Source organism: Macaca thibetana, chromosome 14 (assembly GCF_024542745.1).
Source record: "Macaca thibetana thibetana isolate TM-01 chromosome 14, ASM2454274v1, whole genome shotgun sequence".
Taxonomy (NCBI): Eukaryota; Metazoa; Chordata; class Mammalia; order Primates; family Cercopithecidae; genus Macaca; species Macaca thibetana.
Genome location: NC_065591.1, coordinates 37,866,496 through 37,878,838, shown reverse-complemented (window position 1 = coordinate 37,878,838; position 12,343 = coordinate 37,866,496). Strand labels below are relative to the sequence as shown.

The following is a 12,343-nucleotide window of genomic DNA, read 5'->3' as shown; positions in this document are numbered from 1 at the left end:
GGAGAATTAGCTTTGGTAGAAGTAATAGCCACCAAAGACAATTCAGAAGGCAGAGCTATAATTAATAAAATATGACTTGGTTAAATCTACATGGAATATTTTGTTCAAAATTTCGGTGAAAACAAAATGAAAATGGAAGAAAATTGGAGCACTCCAAATAATTAATAAAAGTTGATCAAGGAATTACACTGACCTAATGGAGTTTTCGTTGTCGACCCTAGTTATTCAATATTGGCATTTAAAAACCTTTTATCAGAACATCTCTAGAATCAGTAACACCAAAAGGCACTGGGCTGTGTGAGGGCCTCATAAAGAGGTAAGCTTGAGAAGCTGTTTGCCAATAGATATAACCAAACATAACTGTAGTGGGAAAAAACACTAGTATGAAAGGGACCTGGAATCAGTGGTTTTCCTGGTACTTGATAGGTTTTCCATTCCTAACACTCCTCTGAAAATGGGGGAAAAAATTTACCTCACAGGGTCATATTATCTCATTAATTCTCAAAGTTTCTAAGCTCAGGATCAGACAGATACAATGAAAAATTGTGTGTAAACTCCAGAACTTCTTCACTTTAACCTCTTCGCGTAGGAATCTAAATGTCATATACTTCTTTGTCCCCTTAAAATGTTTTCCTAAACAAAGTATACCCTTTTCTTGATGCGCCAGGGTCATCATTATGACCAACGGTGACATTATGCACTAGCAATGCTGGAACCCCCAAGGCTATAAGGCAGAGTCAGATGGTGCTGGTGCTGGTGTTTGAACATAATTAACTCCAGCGGTCTCATTTCTTACAGTGCCTTTTCATTACTGGAGCTGAGAAGCCATAATCGAGATGGGTAGAATTACATATAAATATACAAATGTGTAAAAGAGTGTCTCTCCCCTTAAGTTTTAGGGTATTCACTTAGTGACATCTTTTCATACAATTGGTACTTTGACTATGGTATATTTGAGATAATTATGTTTTGCTAGCTCTGGAAACTTGTATAAGAGGGACTTTTGCTTAAATAATTCCATCACCAGTTAGCTCTGTGGCAATATATTATGCAACTGTAAAAATTTATCCATAGACATTAGTATTTACAGATGAAACAATATGATGTCTTAAATTTGCTTCAAAATAATGCAAGGGGCGGAGGGATTGGAGGGGGTCAGTGAATAGGATGAAGATGAAACAAGGTTCACTACGTGCTGCAGATAATTGTCAAAGCAGTGACAGGTATGGGGTGAAGGGTGGGGAGGTGAGGTAATTATACTACTCTACTTTCTGTTATGGAAATTTCAAGCATATATGAAGTGTAAAACACACACACAAAATTATGTCCCGAATGAAGAGGCACTGGGTTCTGGTTTGGGGTCTAATTTGCTGTGACTCAGGGACTCACTTAAATTTCATTAAGCCTTTTGTTTTCTCATCTGTAAAATGAGGACTTAGTGATTGTAAATACTGAAGTATTTCTAAGCATCTGGGCAACTGACTACATTTAGTATCATACAGACTTTTTAATCATTTGCTTTTTAGATAAAGATTGAATCAATGGTTTTTCTGAAATTTCATAATCTGTTTTCCATGAGTATAGTTCAGACTTAGGATAAAAGCCTTTTTCTAAATTTCAGCAAAATGTTCTTATATATTTACAAATAAACATCAAAATGGTGTTTTCTAATGGTTACTTCCAACATTTCTTCTAATACTGTCCACTTAAAAATACTTAATTTGCTTACTTTAAAACTAAATTCATTAGTATACCTTGTTTTAAATTAAGGCAAAATAGATTGCTTTCTAAAAACTTTAATAATTCAAAACACTGAGTACATATTGTATTTCATACCATATAGCACAAAGATTAACACATTTTATATATCTGTTATTCTAGATTTTAAATGAATAAAATGAAAAATTTTCAATAACTTGAATTTTGGAAAAAACCTTTTAATTAGGAGTTTCTTACCAAGTTATGATTTAATATTTATCAGATGTGTAAATATACAAACATGATAGCAATTTTTAAAACTTGTAAATAGTTGGCCTTACAAAATTACAACACACTGTAAATAAATCCTTCCCACATTTTATACAAACTACATGATTTTGATATACAAAGATTCTGTTTTTATTACATTGACAATGTACAACAAAGACTATTTACAATGCAAAAAGTATATAAACCACAATTTAACAGTCTGCTACTGGCAGCCACTATAGTTTAGGAGGTAGCTTTAATTAAACGAAATGAACAGAAGCCACATTTCCCAACTTGTGTTCTAAAAATAATTTACATAAGATAAAAATTCATTATATGCACAGTATGTACAGTTTAATTATTAAACTGCAATCTAGCTGGACTGTTTTAGTATATTCAGAATAACTAATATGGCAGTGGGTTTGCTACTGATTTAGCACACTGTTCAAAAAACATATTGAACAATTATAACTTTAAGACTCCACACAGTAATAGGTCTAAAGCCCATAGATGGGAATCAAGTAAAATTTTTAATTTTTGAAGACACAGGACTAAGCTTTATTCCTTCTTCTTCTATTTTTATTAATAACACATTATCTCGTTTAACCAGAGTTCAACCTCTGAGCTATTGAATAGGCTCTTTTGTAAAAAATAGTATGGGGAAGATGTATAGAAGTTTCCACATAATAGCACAGGTTCAAGATAATCCAGCTCACTAAGAAATAAACATAAGTACTTTGTGTCGTAATTACTCCCCGTTTCTTCTAATTAAATGCAGTATTGACCACAGTTTACTTTCTATATAATCTAAACTATTACTAGGTGACATACCAACAAATTGGAAAATATCAGTAGAGCCAATGATATTAGGAAGTATTCATTAATGAGAACGTTACATGGAGCCACCAAATCCCTCAGATACTATTAAACCCCCACATTAGTTAGTGGTTTAGCCAAATCGACTAAACCCACACAGCAATTAGTCTTTTACTTTTTTCCTAGTAGTGTAATCACAAAACACTTAAGAAAATATTACTGATTGGACCAAAGCAATGTATAATGACTGAAAACAAATGTCCAGCTTCTTTTTTAACCTAACAGCTGTTAATATTGTTTTAAAAACATCTTCAGGTTTTAGATTTATAAACTGTTTAAACAAAATTTATGATTCTCTTATGTCAAGGATGGCAATTGAAAACATAATAAGGTAATACCTATGTATACTCTCACAGTTCTAGCTGGGACAGTCCCTTTTTTGGCCCTGCAGTAAGTTGTCCTGAGATTAATGATGAAACATTAGGTAAAATTAGCAAGATATTTTCTTCAGTTATAGAAAATCACATTTTAAAATATATTTTTTTAAAATATTAACAGCTATTCTTTATCTTGTGCTTAATTCACAAATAGGTATAAATTTGCTTCTTACGGATCAGAAAAACCTAACATTATATTGCTATACCACACCTAAGATCCTTTTCAAGTCATGCATTTGTTTCAAACAGACCATACATTGCTTGGACATTGCATTTTTCACCAATTTATAATTTAGGCACCTGTTCTTTGAAAATGACTGGTTTGAGAAATAAACTGCCACCTCTCCTTCTTCTAAGTGACACCAGGCAGTGATTATAGAAGTGCTTCCCAGATGAAAGATCAGAATAGGGTTCACTCTATAAACACTGATTTTGGTTGACGGGGGAAACAGTTACACACATAGTAGTTCAGTCTTTAACTCTTGGTAGATTGTAAGCATAGCGCACCAAAGGGAATCCTCTACTCTGGTAGAAGCAGGCTCGTCCACAGGCCTGCACCTGGTCAGAACTGTCTGAGACAAAGGAATCTTCTTCATCTGCGTAATCAGAGTGGGCCGACTGTGTGCCACAGTCGGACCAATAGCCCTCCGCTCTTTGGCAAGAAGCCACTGCCAATGCAGGACAGCTGTGTGATTTTATCAAGTGTTTGCATGATACTGGCTTTGTTAAAAGAAACGATTCGCAGCAGTCGCAAACAGTCAGGTTACCCTGCAAATGTGAGTACATGCCACAGTCGTAGTAGAAATCCTGTTCCAGACAACCACCTTGGCTACTGATGGAAACTGAAACTGATCCACTTTTCTTGGTAACACGTCGCTTCAGTAACTTCCAGTCTTCTTTAAACTTTGGGTTGAAGAAAACATACAGGACTGGATTTAGGCAAGCAGGCAATGGAAAAAATATCAGAGTAACAGACTTCATTATTTCGGGGCTGATAGAGATTGCAGTGATCAATGGTGCAAATGAAAAAAATGCCACTGGGCAGAAAAAGATGCAATTGGTGAAGATTAGCCAAGCAACATGCTTAATCATGCTAGATTGTGAGTTTTCTGAGAGGTCCTCTTTTTCCAAGTTGCAGTATAGCTTAGTGTAGATAATGGCCATTAATAAAAATGCTAGTGAGTTTAATAGCACTAAGGTTACAGTGAATCCTAATGACGGCGTTTCACCTGTAGGAAATGGCAAACAAAGGGGTGATGCAGAATATTCCCCTCTGTGGAAAAGGGGAAAACAGCCTGCTACTGTAGCACCTAGGAAAGCCAAAAGGGCAGCAACCCGGAACTGTTTGAGATGATTGCTCTTCCCATTTTTCATTACATCTTTTGCAGATAAGCTTCTTTCAACAGTTGCTAGCATTAATAAAAATATGGCACTTTCTGAGGAGAAAACTGCAAGAAACCCAGCTACTTTGCAGCCACTGCCAGTTTCCCACCAAATGCCAAATTCAGCGAATCTGCCCCAGGACACAGCATCAAGAAAAGTTAGGATGCCAGTATAGATTCCCATGAATAAGTTAGACACAGAAATCAAGCCTATAAACAATTTGGACGAAGGCAGTGATGTACAAGATGCAAATGTTGTTAAAATAACAAGTAGGTTGAAAAATAATGCAACCAAGAAAATGAACCACACAGTAAGACGAATCATCCAGCTTCCCAGTAAATATTCACAGGGCTTAAAAGCACCTAAAACAAAACACAGAGAGAGAGAGAGAAACAAAAGATAACTTAGAAAACAATTTAGAAAATGATATGGCTTGATAGAAAAACTAATGATATAGACTAATTAAATCTGCTCTCTACTTGACCAAAACTGAACTGATTACGACTTCTAAGATAGTCTGGTCATGGACCAGGCTATTTTTAAAATACACTGACTTTAATTTCTTTTATTAAATATTTGATAAGGCTATAAATATTTCTTTTATATTAAATATTTGATAAACAGTGATATTTAGGTGAAATTTTTCATTTTTTCTTGCATCTAAGCTAATTTACATAGCACAAAGTCTAGGGCATAAGAGGTATTTGATAAACTGAGGGTCTGGAATGAGATGGTTCATAACTTGCTACTCTTACCTTAAGAAAGCAACTTAAAATTGTATAAATTTTAACCTGTATTAATTTTCTCACTTGTGAATAATAATGCCTGTTTCATACACTTATGCAGCTTAAGTAAAATTATACACATAAGGAACTAAGCAGGATGCTGGATATACAGTTAGACTTCAATAAACATTAGCTCCCTTTTCTTCTTCCTTTCTAGCCCCAATATACTTTATAATCATGTATGTATATGGATGTATCCTCACATATTTTTTATACATTTTCTTATGGCTTTCAAAAGCAACCTGATGAAGCAGGTTAAGATAGTATAATTATCCCCATTTTTCATCCAGAGAAACTGATATTTCAAATCATTTGATTGGCCTGACAAATGCCATTCAGTAAGATAATATAGCTAGGACTATACCTCGGTGATGTTAACTATTCATACAAAGCTATGTACAATAAAATCCTACATAATACAAACTAGCATTGCAAGAACTCATTCAGTCACTGAACTGTATGTTCCAGTAACTGACTTTCACATGTTAGTTATGACACGAATTACAACTGTTTTACTGAAAAATTAGAAAAGAGAAACAAGATTTTGACTATGAAACACAAGAAAACTATGTATTACAATTGTCTAAAAAACATGTTATATGAACTGTCATGAAAACCATATATCCAATAAAATATTTTAAATTGTTAGGATATTCACAGACCTCAAAAGCCAGTTCTGCACCATTTATCTGACTTCCAAATAACGTAAGAAACTCTTATTTTAATTTCCTTTTTACAACCCTTCAGGAAGTGCTAAGAGAAAGCTCATTATCATCTTTATCTCTGTTATCTAAACTCATCCTTCATGGAAGGAGGGGTAGCTCATCCATCTGAGAGAACAGGAGACCTTTTGAGAACACTTTTATGGGTGAGAAAGGTTACTTCTCCAAAAAAGCCTGGGAAGCAGCCTCCACCCAATCCCTGTCTTTGGAAGCCTGCTGCCTCCTCTGGTGCTAACAGAAGGATCCCAGCTCTCCTCCACTTCCAGCACTTCCAGCTTCTGCAGCAAGCACATCGTGTCTGTGTGTTGCTACAACTGAGTAGGGGGAGGCAGGCCTGCATTTCATTCCATGGCAGCCCAAGGAGATGAGCTCAGACCAGCTTTCCTCCTGGCCAATCTCCAAGTTTAGATTCGGGGTGGAAGAAATGGAAATGCCTCACGTTCAAGTCCAGCTTCCCCTTTAAGAAACCTGTTCCCTTCTCATTGGATCATCAGTTCTTTATGTACATTCTCTGGCACATGAACTCCAGGGAGACAAGTAAGCAAGCTGCACCCCAACCTTTAAAAATTAGTATAGACACTAACACATAATAAAATAAATTACATAAACTTAGATGATTCTTGCCAATCGCAGTCACTTATCTGGTAAACTTAGAGCTTATTCTCTACAGAAGAAAGTATTCATAAAATACATATGCAACCCTTTAAGAAGCTCACGATTCTGCAGCAATCACTAGTGAATCCATAATACTTATAATTCCGAGTCATAAAATTAATGTCCAGATGATCCTATGATATTATACTAACAAAGGAATCTATTTTGTAGCACACAATTTAACTAAAATATTTAAGCCTCCCTTTTACAGTAAAATTATAAATACATCTTCTCTAGTAGATTAGGCAGACTATGACAATCATGACCAAATATGTGGTGTCAGTTTTATAACTTTCCCAAAACTACAAAGTTCAATGACGTAAATGAGGGGAAATAAGGAAAGGCAAGGCTACATTAAGTACACACATACAATCTTCACAGACTACTAACTGATAGAATTAGTCCCAGAGTTAAAGGAGCACTTTCTTAAGAAAGTGCCTCTGAAATTCTAATGTGTATAACCCTCACCTGGGGGAGCTTGTTAACATACAGATTCTGATTCAGTAGGTCTGGGCCTGAGATTCTGCAAGAGATTCCTAAGCTGCTGGTTGGTACACAAAGCACAAATCAGAAGGCTTCACGGGATCCTCTAGTACCATCCCTATTATAGAAATTACATCTATACCCAGGATATTTAGATATATTTGCCTAATGTTTGTTTAACATGAGTAACTGTGAAGAAAAAGGCTGGGCATACCTGTTGAAGGTGTACAATGGATAATTATTTGACTATGTTCTTCATTTTCAACAGTGCTTGTGACATTTGCTGCATCAGCAGTACCTAAACATATAACACAAAGCATGTTTAATTAAAACCTTACGCAACTCAAAAGAACCATATTTTCCTGCGATTTTCTCTGTATATAAGTGTGAGTTCTCCTTATAGAAGGTTCAGTAGCATATTGAAGATGCTGGTAGCATAGTGAATGCCATTTTTTTTTGGTTTTGGTTTTTCTTAGAGACAAGGTCTTGCTCTGTTGCTCAGTCTGGAATGCAATGGCACAATCATAGCTCACTGCAACCTCGAACTCCTGGGCTCCGCTCAAGGGATTCTCCCACCTCAGCCTCCCAAGTAGTGGGAAATACAGGCACATGCCACTATACTCAGCTAGTTTTAAAATTTTTTATAGAGACAGAGTCTTGCTTTGTTGCCCAGGCTGGTCTCGAACTCTTAGGCTCAAATGACCCTCCCGTCTTGGCCTCCCTAAGTGCTGAAATTATAGGCATGAACCATTGCGCCTGGCCAGAGAATGCCATTTTTCTCACAGATTTCCTATTGATCATTCACAAAGGGATTATAATAACAGAAACTTTAATCAATGCCTTAAAGGAGTGTTCTGTTTTTCAAAACTCATGCACTTGCCTTTCTCCTGTGCCACACTGTGGTCCTGGAGGCTGTTATCTTCTGTGTTTAAATTTGCATAAGAGTCACAACCCCAAAATGCACAGCACTGATAAGCATATGGTACTGATAAAGACCTGGAAAAAAAAATTGTAAAATCTACACTGAATAGCAACTCCACAGATACAGTTTTGTTTTGTAAAAGTATTTTAAACTTTGAGAATCCCAGCCTAGGAGTCAGAAAGATCTGCCATGTGCTTTACGCTGGTCATTCATCCTCTCTGGGCTTCAGTTTCCTTATCTGTGAAAACAGCTCTGATATCAGATGACACCGAGACTTTCTCCCTTTCTATAAGATCTCTCTTAACAGTTGGATGTAAATCAAACTGTTTAAAATTTAACAGCAGTACTGCAATTTAAAGTAATATCTTATGATTCCTTTTATAAATGTATTAACTATGCTCAATTTATCATATGAAACTGATAGTTTCACTTAAAATTAATGCCCCAGGTCATTTGTGAATTTATACCATTAAATACATTTACTTTGTTTAAATAAATGTAATGAAAATATTTATTTTCTTCTGCAACAATAATATTCTCTCTCTTTTTTTAGAGACAAGGTCTTGCTCTTGTCACCCAGGCTATAGTGTAATGGTGCAATCACAGCTCAGTGGAGCCTAGAACTCCCAGGCTCAAGTGATCCTCCCATTTCAGCCCCCTGAGTAGCTGGGACTAGAGGCACGTGCCACCACATCCAGCTAAGTTTTGTACTTTTTGTACAGACAGGGTCTCAGCATGTTGCCCAGGCTGGTCTTGAACTCCTGGTGTCAAGTGATCCGCCCACCTTGGCCTTCCCCAAAGTGCTGGGATTACAGGTGTGAGCCACCATGCTCGGCCTCCTAACAATATTCTCCCTCTATTATATTTAATGTAGTCCCCCATAACTCTAAAATTTTCATGAAGTACTATAGCATTGTATCCGTTTTCTGCAGGCTCACATTTACATGGTTTCTGCCATCTTATTGCTAATGAAAAGTCCACTGTATTAAAAAACCATTCTAATAGCCCCCATCAAGGGCTCCAGTTCACGTTCTTAAAAACTATGGAATAATGTTCATGTTCTATTTTTTACCAAATTTGCAAAGATTGAGGTAGAAAAGAAAATACCCTTAAATTATAGCCTATCATTAAATCTGAGAACCACAACAAAAAACCAGGACACTCTATAATTTTGGAGCCTACCATAACTTCAACAAAAAAGAAAAATAAACAAAACACACCTGAGGTTAACAAAGTCTTTTGCTGCTAAGGCTTCTTTCAGCTTGAAGTTGCCCACAAGTTTCAGTTGATTTAGCCCATTCAGGCCTTCCGTAGGAAAGGAAGTTAATTCATTGAAACTTACATCTCTAAAATATGAATGAGACTTCAAGTTAATGCCCAAGATAGAAATCACATGAAAACATCCGTACATGTATTAACATCATGAATATTAGATCCCTAAGATGAAGTTCAAGTAGGGTGCTAAAATGATAATTCTAGCATGTATCTTGCCATTTGAGAAGATTTTACTATAAATACAGCTTAGTATTTATACAAGGGAATAACTAAATAGAAAAATATTTTGATTTGACAATGTTAAAACAGATGTTTCTACAGCACTAGTTACTACTTTCATGATATTATTGTGTAATCATCTACTTACAGGTTAGTTATTGGCCCAAGTGTGGCAAAAGCTTTACTGTGAATTTCATGTATCAGGTTTCTACTCAGATCTCTGCAATTATAAGAGTAACATGTTAATCTTTCAAATAAACACTCAAAATGCCACTTAGACTATACTTTAGAATTAGAGGCAGTAACACAATATTGCTGATAAGATAACAAATATCTTCAATCTCGCCCAGCAATATTTTTTTCATGTTTATGTTGAATGCCTCTCCTTCACAACAATGTATTTCTTGGAATATGTTCCGTACAGCAGTAATTCTAGCTGGCATCTGTTTCAAAACAGTTGTGAATTTTCCCACTTTATCATTCTGATACCAATTCAAAAATATAAATGATATGATATAACCTTTGGTACTGCTAACTCAGTGAGGAAAAGCCCAGTTTCTGAAAAAGCTGAAAATAAAAACAGACTTCATATTATTTGCCTTCTCAAAGGTTATTGATAAGGCCCTGAGAGAAGACAAACAATCAATATGCAAACAAGAGCATTCCAGGAGGGCTGCAGATACCCTTCTTTTCCTAAGCAGGAAATAAACATTGCATCAACAGTAGAGCCAGCTCCGTATTCAGGAACATACCCTGAGAAATTCTGATATTATAGAATTAATAAAACAGAAATAATCTACAAACACACTTACACTGAACCTTAAAGGAAATTTAAACACTGAATAAATTCATTCTGAGACACATTTCATAGATAACAAGGAAACTCAACACACTTGGTTCCAAATTACGAAAAGACCAGCTTCTTAAACTGTCACTTATCAGTGTTCTAGAAGTGATGGCAACTAGGAGCCAGTCTTCTTCCCTATGACTGCCCAGGCTTCCAGAAAGTTAGTCTACGACTTGCGATGATCCAGCAACCCAACTACCAATTAAATATTTTCTAGTAGAGTGTGTGTCATATTTCTTAAAGGGGATATACTAAAAAACCATATTCAATACATGTAATTTCACTTCACTGTCAATTTTTCAAACTTTTTCTATAAGAGAAAAATGTTGTGCTGGGCAAGGTAGCTCACACCTGTAATCCAAACAACTTTGGGAGGCCAAGGTGGGTGGATCACTTGAGCCCAGGAGTTTGAGACAAGCCTGGGCAACATAGGGAGACCCCATCTCTACAAAAAAAAAAAAAAAAAAGAAAGGAAAAAAAGAAAAGAAAAAAATTAGCTGACATTGTGGTGTGCACCTGTAGTCCCTCAGCTATTCAGGAGGTTGAGGCAGGAGGATTGCTTGAGCTCAGGAGTTGGAGGCTGCAGTGAGCTGTGATTTCACCATTGCATTCTAGCCTGAGTGACAGAGTGAGAGACCCTGTCTCAAAAAAAAAGAAAAATGTTCACTAATTTAGTGTACTATGTTTCTGCACTAAAGTTCTAGGAATATAATGAGTGGCAAGCTTTGTCTCAGTCACCTCTATATTCCCAACTACTTATGAGAGTACCCGGAACAAATATGTAGTCAAATACAAATGATTTTTTAAATAAGTGCTTCTGTGGCTTATGAACTCTATTTGCCATGACAGATACTCCAGTGCAGGGGTCAGCAAACTTCTTCTGTAGAGGGCCAGATAGTAAATATTTTCACCTTTGTGGGTCATATACTCTCTGCTGCAACTACCCCATTCTGCTATAGTGGGGTGAGAGCAGCTTTAGACAGCACTTTAATAATAAAGACCTGGCAGTGTTCAATTAAACTTAATTGATGAGCCAGGAAGCAGACTGGATTTGGTCCACAGGCTGTAGTCGGCCTACCCTTGCCCTAAGGAATTGGCAAACCTCACTATTATAACTTGAAAACAAACAAGCTACATCACTTCAGTTATACACATTACACATTTTTCTATTTGCCAATGAACAATTAGCTAAAGTAAAAAATAATGAAAGTAGATTATTTATAAAGTTGCAAGTCTAAAAATCTTGCAATGCGTAAAATAATATTTTAGGAAAAGTCTAAAAATAATATTTACTGAACACAAATTATATTTATATATATCTTTTTTTTTTTTTGAGGCGGAGTTCACTCTTCTTGTCCAGGCTGGAGTGCAATGGCGCAATCTCAGCTCACTGCAACCTCTGCCTCCAGGGTTCAAGCGATTCTCCTGCCTCAGCCTCCCAAGTAACTGGGATTACAGGCATTCACCACCACGCCTGGCTAATTTTTTATATTAAGTAGATAGGGTTTCACCATGTTGTTCAGGCTGAAATTAAAATTATATCTTTAAGTATATCTAGTAACATGGAAATCATAACAACATACTAACATAGTTTGGAAAAAACTTATTGTCTTTAATAATCATAGACAAACTTACAGAATCCTTAGGGATATCAGGCCTTGAAAGGTGCCTTCCTTTATTTGGTAGATCTGATTACGCTGTAAAGAACTAAAGAAAAAAAGAAGAAGAAAGAAGATGAAGATGAAGACAAAGACGAAGAAGAGAGCAGGAGGAGGAGGAAAGAGAAAGAGATAGAGAGAGAAAAAAGTTATGCTCTATTTTGAAAAATAACA

The 12,343-nt window shown here is 36.0% G+C and overlaps 1 protein-coding gene across 1 annotated transcript in view; it reads right to left on the bottom strand.

Annotated features, from left to right (window-relative positions):
- Positions 1-1,921: 1,921 nt before the first annotated feature.
- LGR4 (leucine rich repeat containing G protein-coupled receptor 4) overlaps positions 1,922-12,343 on the bottom strand; it is a 108,430-nt gene continuing 98,008 nt past the window's right edge. Inside the window, exons 13-18 of the mRNA XM_050755375.1 lie at positions 12,147-12,218; positions 9,813-9,884; positions 9,391-9,516; positions 8,129-8,244; positions 7,463-7,546; positions 1,922-4,966 (exon numbers count right to left, since the gene is read on the bottom strand). Of these exons, the coding sequence (XP_050611332.1) occupies positions 3,690-4,966; positions 7,463-7,546; positions 8,129-8,244; positions 9,391-9,516; positions 9,813-9,884; positions 12,147-12,218 (1,747 nt within the window). The 3' untranslated portion in view covers positions 1,922-3,689. The remainder of the gene's footprint in view (positions 4,967-7,462; positions 7,547-8,128; positions 8,245-9,390; positions 9,517-9,812; positions 9,885-12,146; positions 12,219-12,343) is intronic.